The following is a 17758-nucleotide window of genomic DNA, read 5'->3' on the forward strand; positions in this document are numbered from 1 at the left end:
GACCCACAAATAAATATCAACTCAAATTCAATGCCGAATCATGAGAAACAAAGTAAACTCACAGAGCCTCAACCTCCCTCGTTGGTGTCTCTAACCATCTCCGTCTCTTATTACATTTCTCTCATTTCACTCCACCCGTCTCGTCTGTATCTCTCTTCTCTCATCTCGTCTGTATCTCGTGTCTCTACCTCTCCCGTCATCTCCCCCCTTTTTGAAATTGAAAGCACTTGGGGTGAAGGGAGGAGAGTAAGGGCCGGCACCAGCACCATCACCAGCGCAGCACCATCACCACCGGGCACCACCCTCTCCCCCGCCGCCTCCACGCACCTCCTTCTGCAGAAGCTCCACCATACTCTCGGGGCTCATGGAGGAGGCCGTGGGCTTGATGGTGGCGATGGGGATCTGCTTCTCCTCCCGCACCGGCGTCTTCTCCACCTGCCGCCACCGCTGCTCGATCTCGTCCCGGCTGAGCGGCGCCCGCGGCACCGCGGCCCCCGCGGCCTCCCCCTCCCGGCCCCCGGGCCGCCGCCGCCCCCCGCCGGCCCCCGGGCCGTCCGCCTCGTCGCCCGCGGCGCGGCCCCTGTCCGACGGGGCCCAGCTCGGGTCGGGGCCCTGCTTGTCCGGCAGCAGCCGCGTCTGCGACACGGTCGTGGCGAGCACCGCGCGGGCCTTCCCGTCGGACGGGTTGAGCGCGCCGCGCGCGAAGCCCGGGTTGGCGACACCCCCGGCCTCGCGGGTCGGGGTGGAGCGGACGTGCGGAGGTTTCTGGCCCTGCGGAGCCGCGACCGCGGGGCGGGCCTCGGGCTCCGCGGGCCTCGACGCGACCGCGCGGGGCTGGAACCTGTCGGAGGCGGCGGCGGCGGCGGCGTTGCGCGGAGCCTCCTGCCCCGTGCAGGGCCCCGCCTGGGCGGCCGCGTGGCTCGTCTGGAAGTACGTCTTGTAAGTGCCGTTGCCGGGGACGCCGCCGGCACCGCCGCCGTCTTCGGAGCGGCCCGATTGGTCCATCCTCACGGGCGGCAGCGCTGACGACCGCACGGGGTGGTGGGCGACTCCACCTCCTCCTCGCTGCGAGCGAACCAGCGCCTGGTGCACCGCCTGGAACTCGGAGCAGTCCATAGTCTTGGCTCGGACTTCGCGCAGCCGTGCCTTGGGCCGGCTCCTTGCCTGGTCGGGGGGCGGCTCCCTGGTTTCAACGCTGGCCGATGAGACCGGGCGGTCACGGGACGACGACGACGACGGCGAGCGGCCCGGCCACGACTTTTCTGGCGAGCTGCACGGGAGGAAGGGAGGGAGTAGAGGGAGATGAGGGAGGGGAGGAGGGGACGGGGGGAGGGAGGGGGGGAGGGAAAGGGGGAGGGAGGGAGGGGGGAGGGAGGGGAGGGAGTGGGGGGAGAGAGGGAGTGGAGGGAGGGTGAGCTGTGTGCAGCTCTAGGGCGGCTGGGTGAGCTGCAATGGCAGCAGAAGCAAAGCAGTGGCGCAGTGATTTAGCGCACTGCACCACGAATGGATGCGAATCAAATTCAGGTCTCCGGGTTCACACAAAGCAGTTCCCCATCCACTTCACCACCGCTCCACCCCACACAAAGTGTACGCCTTGAAAGCAAATCGATTGCCGCACGCACCATCTGACGCGCGCGTCGTTAGTGTGAAGACAGTCGGGAATCGGGGAATCAATGCGTCGTTGCGTGCCCAGTCGACGTTGACCACGCGGAAAGGAGGAGGAGAGGGGCTCGATCTGACTCGACTTTATTCGTCAAGTAGGCCGCTGTGAAAGCAGCCGGGGGCCTCTTACCTCATCTTGTCCTGGGCAGATCCACCCAGCCCCGGACTCTGGCCGATTGCTTCCATCCAGCTCTTGCGAATGCCGGGCGTCACGGCAGCCAGCGTGTGCACCGCGTACTTGGTCTGCGTCAACAGATAAACGTACGTTTGATTTTATTTTGTATTTTTTATTGTTAAAAAACGCTCGTGTGGAGGTGGCCAGCGGCGCTGAGGCCGCTATCGCCGAGATTCTGGGCTCGGATCCTGAGTTCAGCCGCTCGCACGCGACTACGTAGCTAGAACAATACGACAGCAGAGTGTACGGGCAGGAGAACGTACAGGTAGGAGAAGGAAACAGACGAACGGATGGACAGATGATTGGAACGACAGGCAAACGCAGACAGGTGAACAGACAAGTGGACAAATGAATGCCCACCCTGGTGAGCGGAACGGTGAGACACGTGGACAGATGGACGTGTCAACGCCGCAGTGCGCCGTGCAGGGCAGGCCTCGGCGGGCTGCGTCGTACCTTGATCTGGAAGCCGAAGTTGCGCTGCACTTGGAAGTCGGCGATCGCGCAGTGCGGGGAGAGTTCCACGACGCCCTCCGCGTGGTCCCTCTGCAGCAGCAGAGACACGGGGCACACCGGTCAGAGAGAACAGGACATCAGAGTGCACACACACACACACATGGCCGAGAGAGAACAACACTGGCATGACAGGCCCATGAGACATGGTGGCAGTGAGGGGGGGGGGGGGAATCCATCCAGCAGTGTATAAATCATGGATGATGATGATGATGATATGTTTGTGTACAAATGTATAAACACACATCCGATTGGGTGGGCAGTGGTCAGCAAAAAGGAATCGCAATGAGAGAATCAGGAACGTGAGAGGAAGCGAGGAACCCGAATCAGAATCTAAAGATGTCTTCATACTTGAGGAATCCATTGAGCTGTAAAGCTCTTTGTTCACAGATGTCCATCCACGCTCCCCCCCCCCCCCACCTTCATCGAAATGTGGAATTTCCACATTCCTGTGGCAGGCAGGAATCCTCAAAATAAACCAATTCTGCCATGGTGTCAAATAAAATAAGAGATTAAATCAATAGTGTAAAATACGACTACAGTGTTATGTAACCTGATGCAGTACATCTTATGTGCACTACGGTATGCGTCTGTTGCAAGCCGACGTGAGATTATTACTCACGGAAACCCAATCACGGATCACACACAGACACACGCTCACTCGCGCGTGCGCACGTAATTGAGTGTGCCTGTGTGCGTGCACGTACAACACCGAGCACACACACAGAAACAAAGCGCCCCGGGTATTTTGAGGTCTGTGACGCCACGGGCACGATGGAAGTGGCCCTGAGCATCCTCATGCAGAGAGACGCTTTATAAATAGACTTCTCATGAGCTCACTACTTGCCCGCAGTGACGAGCAGAAGACAGGGTCTCGGGGTGTCAGCGTCACGCCGACTGTCTCAGGATATCAGGGTGTCAGGGCGTGAGGGTCTCACTGTCTCAGGGTGTCAGGGTGTCTCAGGGTGTCGGGGTGTGAGTGTTTCTGTCTTCATTGTCTCGAGATATCAGCGTGACATGTCTTTGTGCCAGGCCATTCTTCATCTGCTCTAGCGAGGCTCTGCTCTAGCGAGGCTCTGCTCTTTGCTCTCCATCAGTGTATGGAGGCAATTGTAATGTTTACTTGACAAATTAATGTTTACTTAATATATGGACAAGGTTTGATCTACGATTGGGGTAGGCTATCCTATCCCAAGCTACAATGACTGTGAAAGAGCCACGCGGCCCACAACAAACGAAAAAAACGGCCCACAGGGCCCAGTTGGTGCTGGCTCAGTCCAGTAAACGCTGCCGTGGGAATCCAACTCAACCTTCCAGGTTTCGCAAACCGGGACTGTCAAGTTTCAAGTGGGACATGGTGAGGGGAAGGGGCCTCCAGGATTGCGTCCCAGTGTCCCAGTGTCCCAGGAGGCTTTGCCTGTCTCTGCCAGGTGGGCTAGGCAGCCCCGTCACATGCTCGGGGAGACACTACCTCTACAAACTACAATAGAGCAACGATCCCTCCGTGTAGCATTAACAGACTGTCGGGGCAAGTGCTGTTAGTGAGCAGCACCTAGAAAGGTCGGCACAACACACGAGGGGGCGGGTGGCCAGCACCATGCCCGGCCGATGTTTATACATCGCACCAGGCACTCATACTGGAGGCCTAGTGGACCTAGGGGAGGCCCAGGACCAATTCAGACAGGGGAATGGAACTCGGGTCTCCGGGTTCGTTAGCGCTGGCGCGCGGACCGCTGCACTAGAAGCAGCAAGGCGCAGTTTGACACGGGGCCGTGGAGAGAGCGTCGCCACGGTGGGTGGTGGCTGTGCGTGCCCCGTCAAGGCCTCGCTGTCAGCAGGGGTTTCACCGTTATTGGCGCCAATCCTCGCCACTCACGCGCACATAAATAAAATCGGTCGTCCGTGCCATCCACCCAGCACCCCCGTCCTCTCGCCTACTCCGTTACGCAAGCTGCTATTTTGGATTCGTACCAAGGGTCACAGACAGATTTACTGGCGGATTTCAGGAAACGAGTTCAGCCCCTAACTTTACTTTGATGTCAGACTGACCAATGTAATCACCGGTTCGACAGTCTCGTTTGAAATAAGTTGCACACACCTCTAATAACACACACACCTTCACGATTTTTGTTTCATTCACAGACTAATCTGCCAGTGTGTGTGGCAACCTGGGTCTGATCGGTCTTGATTCGGGTTCAAATGCATCACAATGAACATTGTGAAAGCATCTTGATCGTTATTATTACTACAGCTATAAACTTACATTAAAACTGCTTAATCCGTGCTACTAATGCTGTGGTGGTTGCATTGTCCTTGAACTGTTTGCCTTTTGGCGGCTTCTGGTCTAGAACACCGGCGAGACAAAGTCATATACGGGGCTGTCTCTGGTGTCAGCCAAACAGTTTGAAGGACGGTGCGAACATTATCAAAGCATATTTGTTTTTATTTTTTACCACCAGCATGTGTGGTTTGAACATCTTAACACCTTCTGTATTTATGCCAGAAAGGGTAAAGCCATTTTAGAAAATCACTCGATGCCTATAAACTTCTATGAATGTATACAATGCTCACAATTAGAAGTGAGCACAATAGCAATTCCCTTAAACATCAGCATGGATATCTTCACATGCACGCACACACTCATTGTCATGTTTCGTCACAAAATAATTCACTTTAACCACCATTGGGAAAGTTTGTTACGCAAACAAAACATGCCAATTCGTTTTGGCACGTTCTGTTTACGTGACAAACCTCACTAATTGGCGGTGCCGGGTGGTGGCGTGTTCAAACACACATTTATAGTTACACCATCTCACCAAAATAAAACGTTATTATGGATAATATTGGTCACGTGTTAAATTCACTTTACGATGAAACTTTAGAAAAAAATTGTTTTACCTATCTACGTGACTTTACCGAAAGACCTAAAGAATATGAATTCCTGCAGTCACAAAAGCTTTACGTCAAGGAGCGCTGAGCAAACGTGTCGGCGGCACCGCAGCCTCGCAGACTCTTACCTCTTCGCTGGGAGTGTCGCGGTAGAACTTGAGTGCGCCGGGCGTGAGGACGAACCAGAACTTCCTCCACTGCAGACACGTGGACAAACGCAGACACACAGATGGGTGAACACGCGCACACACACACACGCACACAGGCAGACAGATACACACGCGTAAACCGACAAATAGATGGTACTACAGGTAGACAGACACACAGACAGGAAGACGAAAGACGGACACTCAGAATGACGGACACACAGATATACACGGACGGATACACACACAGGTGTAGAAACACACAGACAGGGAGGGCAGATGGAGATAGACGGACAGACACAGAGAGAGAGAGATAATCATACACAGAGGGTGAGAGAGTCAGAAATGCAGTCGCAGAGCAAGACAGACAGACGGCGTGGACTGCAAGACAGACACAGATCAGACACACAGACAGTCTGGACTGCAAGACAGACACAGATCAGACACACAGACAGTCTGGACTGCAAGAGAGACACAGATCAGACACACAGACAGTCTGGACTGCAAGACAGACACAGATCAGACACACAGACGGTCTGGACTGCAAGACAGACACAGCGCAATATTCGCAGCCAGGTCACGGAGGGCACGAGCCACCTTGTTTTCAGCCGACCCTGTCAGGAGAGACGCAGCCCGCGCTCCTCTCTCCCCCTGACAGCCGCGCAGCTCTCAGCTGTGACGAGGGCAGCAGCTTGAATCAAGGACGGCGAAACGTTTCACGAAGAGAAAAAAACCGCACAGCCCTAGCGCCGGTATGAACGGAACAAGAGGGCACGACGCCACGCTTACCGACAAGCTCGCACGTGACCTACGCGAGCGATTCGCATCGAAACAGGTCACCTCCGATGGCAACTGCGGTGAATTGCCACCGAGCCCCGCGGCACACGAGTTGACGGTTAGAGTCCCACGACAGGTGCCTGGTAATGTGCGTGGCAATGCCATTCACCTTCATGAAAGGCCATTTGTAAAACAAAAAAGATAGAGAGCTGCATAGCTTATCGGATTCCTCCAGCTGAAGTAATACATATTCTGATTCTGAAGTGGCGTTCATGAATCTGCGAGGTCGTTTACTGGAGTCGACAATTTTGATTCCGCATCACTGCCAGCAGATTTTTTGTTTTCACTTCCCATGAATAAAACTAAACTTTCTTCACATAATTAACAAACATTTACAGTAAACGCTGGACTAATAGTAAATATCTCAAGGATTAATGGATAACAAAATCCAGTTAACTCTGAGCTGACTATATAAAATGCCAAGAATGACAAGATATTGTCTGAGTCATAAAAATAAATGTTAAAACCCGATTCGGGTGAACATTGGTGCTTTGGAGAGAACCACAACACCGGGGCAAACAATGGCCAACTTGTCTGCTGACGCGTTACACCGGTGCAGAATTATTCACGCTCAAAGGTTAGTTGGAAAAAAAATGCATTTCAGTGACCAACGGTACTGCGCACTGCGCCTCCCTGATAAAGGACACGAAAGGGTTGGCGTATCGTCTCGAGATTACAGAGACGCTCTGGAAAGTAAGGCAACCACCGCCGCAATCTTGTGCCCGGTGTCAATAAAATGGTACAAATGTGGTCAGACACACCTAACCACATTATACAAATCTTTGCTTTATAACACAGGCGATAAGGACACGTCATAATCCGAAGATACGGCACTCATCCGCGAAAACTGACACACAACCGCATGCAACAAATTTTCGTTATAAAGCACAACTACTTTGCCCAACGCTGTGTATAAATTGCACTGCTGCTGCTGTTGTAGTTATTGGTCACAACTCACCACTTCCTCCTGAGAGAGCTAAAAACACTGCCAGCATAAACTTCACCACCACCGTCACACTCACGAAGCAGCGCCGCGACTCCGAAGATCCGTACGGACGAGCAAGACGGCCAGAGGCAGCGCCGCGAGCGCAGGCGGGAGACTCCGACACCCGCCGCCGCTGCTTCCTCCAAAGAAGGACCAAGCGCTCGCCGCATCATCCGATTAAATAAAACATAAATATAAACACACGCGCGCGGCCGTCAGGCGCGATCGAGGCGCGGCGGTTTGCCGCGTATTTTCAGCGAGTGCCTTTCACGTCACCGCCAACCGTTGTCCCCGAGGGTTTTACGCGAAACTAAAATAAAAGCGCCGCATTCGGTGCCATCGCCCGCCCGGCTGCAACGACCACGGAGGGGGCGAGGGGGGAGGGAGGGAGGGACGGCGCGTCCCGCCGAGCGCCCTCGCCGCGTGCCATTAATTATAGAGAGCGAGAGAGCGCGGCCGATTCCCGGGGCGGCGGCGGCGGTGGCGGTGGCGCTCCGATGGGACCCGCCGCTCGAGAGGGAGTCGGGGGCTGCCGCCCCACGGCTCGAGCCACCGATTTACTCCGCCGGTCATCTCGGTCACGGTTGCTCGACGAATCGGGATAGCGAGAAAATTTGCAGCGAGAAGTAATAACAACAACGACCTCGCCGTTGTACCCACGCGTGTGCCGCTGCACGGGAAGCGAGGGGCGGGGCTTGGCGATGCCATTGGCATCGCCGACCGCGTCCCACGAGGAGGCGGGATATTATTTCAGAAGCCCAATTAATCGACCACACAAAGAGTGGTCGATTACGATTTAAGTCGGTTGAGCAACCTGATCGTCGCAGCATCATGAGCAGGTGGCCATCTGAGGCCACTGGCTCACGATGAACGCCATTTAAGGGGCATCGCAGATCGCCAAAGGGTCACGTGTTGCCTCAAACCGTCAAAATCAAGGTCAAGAGGTCATCACGGCTCGTGCCAACGACGACCACCACAGCTTCACATCCGTTCGGTTCCTCTCCGAGACCCGCCTGGCTCGAGGTCTCCCGCTTGGCGCCTGGCCTCAGGCTGCTGCACCCCCAACGCCCGAGTCTGTAACCTGCCCGTCGTGCGTCTAAAATAAACACGTGTTTTATGCACAACCTATTAATATATACACACACGTGTATCGCACGTGGTATCCCGCTGGCTGTGAGAGGTTCGCTTGCTGTGGATGCGATTTAGCTCCGATGCGATCCACTGAAGAGCAGTCGGTTCATGCGCGGTGAGAGCGGCGGCCGCCCAGCGGTAGGCGCACTGCGCCGTGAACGCGACGAGCCGGGCGCCGTACCCAGCCAGCCGCGGCTCAACCGGACCTGGGCATCCACCTCTCACGAACGTTCATTGACCAGCGTGGTAAAGTATGGTCAAGCAACACCTCCCTACCCCCCCCATATCCAATGGCGGACTGACAAAGGGTCGTAAATGATGATGTCATTTATTAGCGATGGGTTGATGCCGAAGTACAAAGTGTGGAGCGTTCGGAAAAACGTGTTGTCAATAATATTTTAGTCTGGCTTTCGCATTATATTATCATTACATATATGCTAACGTGCAACTCGATAATGCAAGTTAACTTTTCTTAAATTTAACAATTCCCAACACTTTCAAATTCATGAATAACTCAGGTATGGAAAAATATAGCAATGTAAGATTAATAAACGCAAGTTTTAGGCCAGTTTCTATTTTTTTTTATTAATGCTAAATTAACAAGTACACTGATCAAATTGCCTTTGTTTGATCTAGCAAGCACACAGCATTAACGATTGTGTTTGACAAATATTCTATAGTTTAAAATGAACTACATTTTAAGATACAAAATAATACATTGAGTAAAACCTTTGCAAAGAAAAATGTATTTTCATAAGGGAGGCATCATAAAGCGGGTCCAATGCTCTAATACCTAAGTCTTAACATACAAGGAAATATATGAAACTCTAAGAGGTTGAGATTACATTTCAAATTAATCGCAGGCTTAGACGTGCTCACACACTGCAGCATCCGCGCTTCTCAACTCTCTGAAACCTGCGACCGTCAGTTACAAACATCAACAGAATTAAGCGGACGTAAAATGCAAATTATAACCGAACTAAGACTTCAAAGAGGAGTGGTAAATAAAGCCCGAGTGCGGATCTGTGTGCAGAGAGAGCGAGGAGAGCGCAGGGAGAGCAAACAGAGATGAGAGACGGGAGGAGAAATGAGGAAAGGAGAGTGGTCTGTCACCAGCTCGTCTTCCGACACACTCACCTGCCCAATCACCCCCCCACTTGTCGCCTCACCACCCACGTGCCCTCTCTTCCCTCACCCACCAACTGCCCTATTGCTCACCCATTCACCCAGGCACTCTTTGTCTACCCAACTCTCCCTTTCACCCACGTGCCATCTCACCTCACATCACCCACTCGCCCGCTGGCCCTATCGTCCGCCGATCCGCCCCCTTGCTTTCCCGTTCTCCCGCTCGCCCGCCTCTCCTGGCCCTCTCGTCAACGCAAGCCACTCGCCCGCTCCCTCGATGGCTCGCCAACCCTCTCGCTCGGCGCGACCTGCACGACTAGCGCCCTGGGGGTGCCCTCCAGAAATAGAGAGATTTAATTGCCGGGGCCGACGACAGCGCCGCCCGTAACTCTACCCCCGTGGCACTCGAGACGCGGTGTGACAAGTGGTGGTGGCGGTAGTGGCAGTGGTGACGGTGGTGGTGGCCGCAGTGGCGGTGCTGGTGGTGGCAGTGGCGGTGCTGGTTGTGGTGGTGGTGTTGGTAGCAGTGGTGGTGGCGGAATTGGTGGCAGGGGTAGTGGTGGCAGTGGGGGTGGTGGTGGCAGTGGGGGTGATAGTGGGAGTGGCGGTGCTGGTTGTGATGGCGACGGTGGTGGTGGTGGTGATGGTGGTGGCGGTGGTGGTAGCGGTGGTGGCGGCGGTGGTGGCGGCGGTGGTGGCGGCGGAGGCAGTGGTGGTGGTCGTGGTTGTGGTGGCAGTGGCGGTGCTGGTTGTGGTGGCAGTGGTGGTGGTGGTGGTGGCAGTGGTGGTTGTGGTAGCAGTGGTGGTGGTGGTGGCAGTGGTGGTGGAAGCGAGAGAAATACGTGTGGCCCACACTCCTAGGATGGCCAATGATGATTACATCTCCGTCATCGTCGTCAGCCATGATTATCCACTGCTGGATGAAGGCCTCACCATCTCTCATGGTTCTGCGATGCTGCAATTAAGCTAACACCAGCAATATAATTTTAATAACGATAATTTATTTTTTCCCTTTGTCAATCCACTGGTGAATGAATGTCTCCCTGAGCCATGTCGATGCCTGTCTGCATTGATGTCAGCGACGTTAAGCGCGAGAGGGAATCAAAACTCGGCTCACGGGCATTGCAGCGCACTGCGCTAAGCACGACGCTACCGCATCCCAATGAGCGGGTATATACACATATATATACTGGACACACATTATATACACACACACAATATCTTGTAGAGACAAACAGAGCACAGCAAGACAACACAGCAAAGAAGGAACGGCTTCACAAACAACAACACGGACCGGTGCGAGGACGTACCCGCGCAGACGTCCGTCACTCACAGGTTGGTACGGCTCCCTCTCTCTCTCGGCCCGCCACGGTCTCTATGTCCCCAGCAGAGCACAACCGCGGGCGCCGTGGCCGCACGAGAGGACGGAGGAGGAGGGGGTGGAGGTTGCGGGCGGTGCCCTCGCGCGCAATCCCAACACGAGGGTGCCAGCTCGCTCGCAGCGCTCCGGAGCGCCAGCCCTATTAACCCGTGCGTGGCACGACGCCTGTCGCCACCCCCACCTCCCTTTGCTGACTGACCCCCTGTCCGCCCCCCCCCCCCCCCGTTCCCCAGGGCTCGGAGCCAACGCCATGAAAATGCCCTCTCGTTAATTCGTCTTCTGGCCTCGTTTATTTTGCTGCCCGTAACGCTGCACGCGACAGGCAGAAGGCAATGTGGCAAAATCTATCATTGTACTGTACTTCTATGCTCCTGCGATGTTGCCGTGGCACTCTGGGACTCGCAACCCACACATCACCAGTTCCATTCATCCCCGCCGCTGTCCACCCAGAGGTATACATTGGTTCACCACAGGTAGTCGATCAGCAGGTCACGTGTGGAGAAGTAGGCCAAGATGCCCTCTGCAGGGGCTCTCTACAGCTCTCCTCTAGTGGAGGGCCTCTCTCTACGCGCCGATGTCTGTGCTGCCCCCTTCCCCAACCCGCTGAGACCAGCGTGGCGAAGTATGGTCTGGTAACCGTCACGAACAGCAACAGCGTTGAGATGCCCTCATCCAGCAGTGGATTTGTGTGGAATGCAGAACCTTTGCGCTGACAGGGCCCAAACGTGGGGATGGAATAATGTTTGGTAAGCCAATGGCATTAGTTTAATTAGCCTCGCCCTGCTGATGAGGCCCAGAAGGTTGAAACCGGCCTACAGCTTGCTTGCTTAAACAAACACTGCTGGAGGATAATATTGGTCTGGAGAACTGATGGTCCGATAGACTAAAAACAATACGCTATTGTTACGTAACGAAACGGACATTATTTTTTTGACTCAATGTTCCAAAGTAAAATGGACCTAATTGTAAAAGGACAATCGAGACCATTTACAAATATCATAAATGACAATGTAACAACAGTATATGGAATAAATACATATTTATGGCGTTGCTATGAGGAATGATGGTTGCTATGATGTACGATGGTTGCTAAGAGGAATGATGGTTTCCATGAGGTACGATGGTTGCTATGGAGAATGGTTGCTATGAGGTACGATGGTTACTATGGGGAATGATGGTTGCAATGATGAATTATGGTGTGTATGAGAAATGATGGTTTCCATAAGGTACGATGGTTGCTATGATTAAATAATGGTTGCTATGATGTACGATGGTTTCCATGAGGTACGATGGTTGCTATGGTGAAATAATGGTTGCTATGATGAAATAATGGTTGCTATGATGAATAATGGTTGCTATGATGTACGATGGTTTCCATGAGGTACGATGGTTGCTATGGTGAATAATGGTTGCTATGAGGAATGATGGTTTAAAACGTAAATATGTATACATGTGTGAGTGTGTGTACAAAATATGTGAAGATGCAGCCGTGCAATTACTGCTGGTGGTAGCTCATTACTCGGTCTACTCTTCCGCACCCGCCAGACATCTTAGAAGAGGAGGGGGTGACCCACACGTTACTCCACCACACGTTACTCCACCGCGCGTTACCCCACCGCGCGTTACCCCACCGCGCGTTACCCCACCAGCGACTGTGGTGATATCCACCAATGCCGCTGGCTGGACGGAGGCAAGGGAGGTCCACCGTCGTTTCAAAACCGCCGCGTGGGAGAGATCGAATCGGCGACCACCCCCGGATTGCCAAAACTGCGGCGTGAGAACCCCAACAAAACTCATTCCTCTGGAACTGCTTTCCGTGCTGATCTCGTCAATGAACGTGAACCATCACGCCAACTCCGGCCATCCTCGCAGCGTCGGCTTTTGGATAACCATCAAACAAATACGGCGGTCACATGCGGCCGTCTGGAACGCTCTTCCGTCCGGTATTAGGAAGCCGCTGGAGCGATGGCACTTTTACATTATCGAGATTTAAAACTCATTTCTTTCAACCCAATTGTTGTGTTTAATTGGTTGTCATTCCCCCCAACACCTCCGATTAGCGCAGTTGGCTATGTATGGTGCGAAAGAAGTTGAAGAAATCTACAGTACATACAAAGAGCACGTGACATCAAAGCATTTTGGATCCTTCACGCTTTCTCTGAAATGATTCGCGCTAAAATATCAGCGAGCACACAGGCCCCCGTGGCCGCGTGGGCGAAGTTCCTCGGGGAAGCGACCGCCGACACCTCCACACTCACGGAGGCAGCGGTAACTGTGATGGTAACTGAGATGATAACTGCGATGGTAACTGCGTCTGGTCTCGGGGTTGCCACCCCTCCGCCCCGGTTCCCTCATGACCGTGCTCCCCGCGCGTCGCACGGCGCAGGTCGCGGTGCGTTCGCCGCTTGTCGCTGAAGAGAGTTCACCGTTCGAAGCCGGCGACCGCCCCGGTCGTTGCTGCGGTTGTAATCGCCGCGATGACGCTACGACGCGCTGTCTTGCTTCGCGACGGGCGTTAAAGAGAGTCGCCCGTCGGGGTCCAAATTTGGCAAAACTTCGACAATGACACCGTTTCGGAATACGCGCAGCACGCGTCACTGCCAACTGGCAAGACGAATGACCTTGCTCGCTCTTGCACGTGAGAATATCCTGGTCTCTTGAGTTTCTCACCTGCTTAAATACATTTTTTTATTTAAATAATAACAAAACAAAAAAACCCGGTGGTTGTGACGCTGCTGATTTGGAGGTGCGATTTGTGGATCGTTTTTCATCAGTTGCGTAATAACCCACACCACTCTGTATGCGTGCAGTTGCCCCCCTCGCCCCTTGAATGTGTCCGGGTCGTTCGTACAGCAGAGATGGCAACCCGCGCAGGATCGGAGGATCGGGCGTGAAAGCGGTTAATGCACCACGGCGTTCCCATCACGACCCTGACATTTCCCGGGCTCCTTTGAGAGCCCACATCAGAGGGCCAGCGCGACAGAATGCGACGTGGCTCCCCCGGGACGCCGTCGCGCCACGACGCAACGACACTGCTGCTAGTCACTAACCTACTTGCTGTACCGCCTGCAACAAACACTACATCATTGCTGCGAATCTTACCCTGGCTCCATCTCTGCATGATCCACCAACCCCCACCACCGCCACACCGCAGTAGCGTGACGTACAAAGGACCGTGGGCGGTGGGAGAGCTGTCTGGTGTGTAGGCGGTGCAACTGCACCGTGGTCACACGAGGCCCCATGTGAACCACGCCGTGCCAACTCCAGGTACGCGAGTGACACGGCAATGTTTCTGCCCCTCTCGTCTCTATCTGCTCTTTGCCGTCATCGTTTTAGTTTTTTTTCAGCAACGCAACGCATAACCGCAATTGGTTCAAGTGATACAAGCGGATGTAACAAAAAAATACTAACACGGCATTATGGGTAACACCAAGAATGCACTGCGAATGCACAGCACAGTGCATGCGTTTGCAAAGCAGCCTGGGTCTTGGCACCATCACTGAACAGCCGCAGGAGAGCAATCATCAAAGAAAACTTTTCAGCAAATGTTTCAGGAATGCATGTCAGATGATAAGTCCTTTTGCGAGGGTTGCCACCTCTGAGGTACAAAAGAATACTAAAAGAGGGTAGAAAGACATGTAAACGCATTGCTATTATTATTATTAATAAGCAATTGGCAAAATCCTGGACTATTAGAGTTCTGGGAGAACGTACAGCTTTACACAGCAGTTGCCTCCTCCCGAGATAATCAGGACAGGTGGCAACCCTGAATGCTCGCACCCATGCCACTCAGTATGTTGCTGGCATTGCAAGCGTTTGATGAAGTCAAAAAGCACCACGTCCAGTGCACACTGTGAAGCAGGGCTTTGTACGCAGATGGCCTTGGGCCCAGCAGGTTATCTCCGCACTAAAATAAGTACGAGGCCATTTCACATTGTGTGCGAGCCAACAAAGCAAATTCCTATCGTCAAACAACTTCACACGCAACGCGGAGCCTCGCATCTACAAGATGAGTTGAAAGATGAAAAAAAAAATACACGAAAGAATGAAATAGATTATTAAGTAATGACATTGTTCAAAGAGACAATATATTTAATGTATGAATTATGGCTACGGAGCAGCCAGGCCGGAATGGGGGTCGCCGGGTTAAATAGTGCAGTGCGCTATGGACCAAGCCACCCGAGTTCAATTCCCAGCCAGGGCTGAAGTCAGTGGCCGGTGGTCGCTAAACCAATGTTGGGCCCCCTCCTTCTCCAAACCAAACTGACCAGCATGGTAGAATGCGGCCATAACACCATCACGACCGACACGGTGTCAAAAATCAGGCCTTCATCCAGCGGTGGATTTGCACAGTGCTGTTAACGCAGGCACGTGTTTCTTGCCACAGGCGTACGGGGGGGGGGGAGGGCGATTGTGCCTACCTGAGCGTCATCGTCCAGCCAGCTGAGCCAACCCTTCTTCAGACTCGTGGAGTCAGCCTGCGACAACAACAACAAAAACAAGGAGACACCGAGGATTAGATGCGTTGAAGCTTCTGCTAGAAACCGTGTCGCAGAAGACGGAGCGACCCTCTGAGTTCCCAGCCGAGGGTCGACACGCCAGGTCTGCCGCAGAACCCGGTCGCGGTACGTGTGAGCATAAAAGACAAAGATCCCCCATGTAGCCTTAACAGATTGTTGGGGAAAGTGCTGTTAGCGAGCACCTATTAAGGCCGGTACAGCACACGAGGGGGTGGGTGGCCACCACCACGCCCGCCCGCCTTTGTCTCCCCAGTGACGATGTTTACACATGACACCAGGTACATTACTCATTTAAGGCTGAGTCGACCTAGGGAAGGCCCAGAAATCGAACTCTGTTCGCCGGGTTCATAGTGAAGCGAGCTAGCAGTTCCACTACTGCTCACCGCCACGTGTGAGCATACACACACACACGTGTATACATAATAATAATTTCTGCTTCGGGTCCCCAATGGGCCACCACTGCTCCTGCCGACGCTCGCTCGCACGCACGCTCGCTCGCACGCACGCACGTGCGAGCGAAACGCTGCCGCTGCCGACGGCGCCGCACGCGCGAGCCTCCGTGGTCGCGGCCAGCGCCGTGCCGTGCTGCCAGAGTTCTCCGCAAACGAGGCGTGAATTTAAAGCCGACAGCGCCAAGCCATGCCAAGCCAGGCCATGCCAAGCTCGTTCAGTTCGGTAGTTCACGACGCCTCGGCTGCCCCTCTTCAGGGGACCTCTGCCCCACGGCGCCACGGCGCCACGGTCGCGCCACCGGCCCCGTCCGGTAACCCCGGCTACCCGCGTGACAACATCCGGCGAGCATTCCGAGGGAAGTGACCGGCGCGTTGAACCGGGAGCCCGTGCCTGCGATCGCGCTTCGCCGTCATTTCAGCAGCGGAAAGTTTGGAGGGAAACATTTTGCGCCCAAATGGTTTGAAATGTCGGTGCGGCGGGGTAGGTTTTGTCCGTTGCCTTGCAACGTCCAGGCATCGTCCTCATCGCACCCTTTTGGCGACGGTCCAAATGGCTACTGCCTGCTGATGAATGATAACGGCATGTAATTGAGGGATGTCCGTTATAATGCGCAATTACCAGCGGCAAATATTGACCTCGAAGGAGAAGTCGTATGAAAGGTTGAATACCCTTCCCCACGGAGGAGATTAGATGTTTTTCCGCGCATTATACAGCACACACGCGCGCGCGTGCGTGTGCGCTGCATGTGCATCGTAACGCATTTACGAAATCCGCTGAAGCGGCAGATTGTTTCAATTGAATTTTGCCCCAAAACCCAGCACCTGGAGGAGCCCAGGCAAGAGGCAATCTGCATGGCTCTGTGCTAGTCACTGGGGCAACAGCCAGCAAATGCAAACTCATTGCATTAGCACAGCACATGCATTTTCAGTACGTCTGCACACGCGAATGTACACACGTTGTGGGTTTGTGTCTGCGGTAATGTAGTGTTTAGAGCACTGTGCTACAAACCCGGCGACCCGAGTTCGATTCCCGCTCACGGACAATATTGTGCGATGAGTATCTGAACAAGTCCCCGGCCTCCCAAAGGTCGACTCAGTCATAAATGAGTACCGGGTGCCGTGTGTAAACAACAGCACTGGGGATACAAAGGTGGCCGGGCAGAGTGTTGGCCACCCACCCCCGCATGTGCCGTGCCGGCCTTCACAGTGCTCACCAACACCACTGGCCCCAACAGTCGGTTAACGGCTGTAGGGAGATCTTTGGCTACAGATGTAAGGAGTGCAAACAGCACACGTGTACTCGGCATTCACGTGCACGTGTGCACACACGCAACATATTGCTTTAATCTCTCGAGTGCATTCAACGCGCATGGAGCACTGGAGCGGCGGTAGGCAGCGCTCCGTCACGAACCTTGCCACCCGAGTTCGATTCCCGGCCGCGGCTAACATCGGCGCTAACCAGCGTGGGTGAAGCATGGCCAAACATCACCCACGACCGACTGGGCGGGGGGGGGGGGGGAGGCCATCATCCAGCAGTGGATTGACAAAGGGGCCCGCATCGTTATAACGCGCAATCACGTACCCACGTACATCGCGCGAGCGGAATAGAGTTCACGCGCACGGTTGAAGCCGCCCGTCCGCCCCACACACGCGTCACTCACCCCCTGCCGCTTGCCGCTCGCTGGCATCACCACCATGCCGCCAAACGCGGCGCTTATCCAACTCGGCAGACGGCAGCCGGCGAATGCACGGCGGTTATCACGGCGGTTATCACGGCGGTGGCGGCGGCTCCTCGCCGGCGCTGCTGCGTAGGGCGACGCGCGCCCCGTGGCATTCTCGAAGGTGGCAGATTTAGGCTGTTTACAAAGCTGCCCACCGGGGCCAGCTGCACAGCGCTCCTCCTCGCTGCTGTCTCCCGTTTCGCATTTTAACACGGCAGAAAATA

At 54.4% G+C, this 17758-nt stretch overlaps 1 protein-coding gene across 1 annotated transcript in view; it reads right to left on the bottom strand.

Moving 5' to 3' along the window:
* Positions 1–17758, bottom strand: part of LOC144730184 (uncharacterized) — a 35325-nt gene that overhangs the window by 13524 nt on the left and 4043 nt on the right. The window contains exons 3-7 of the mRNA XM_078610789.1: positions 15263–15319; positions 5365–5433; positions 2291–2380; positions 1793–1905; positions 328–1270 (exon numbers count right to left, since the gene is read on the bottom strand). Of these exons, the coding sequence (XP_078466915.1) occupies positions 328–1270; positions 1793–1905; positions 2291–2380; positions 5365–5433; positions 15263–15319 (1272 nt within the window). The remainder of the gene's footprint in view (positions 1–327; positions 1271–1792; positions 1906–2290; positions 2381–5364; positions 5434–15262; positions 15320–17758) is intronic.

This window comes from Lampetra planeri, chromosome 35, assembly GCF_965212315.1.
Source record: "Lampetra planeri chromosome 35, kcLamPlan1.2.h2, whole genome shotgun sequence".
Taxonomy (NCBI): domain Eukaryota; kingdom Metazoa; phylum Chordata; class Hyperoartia; order Petromyzontiformes; family Petromyzontidae; genus Lampetra; species Lampetra planeri.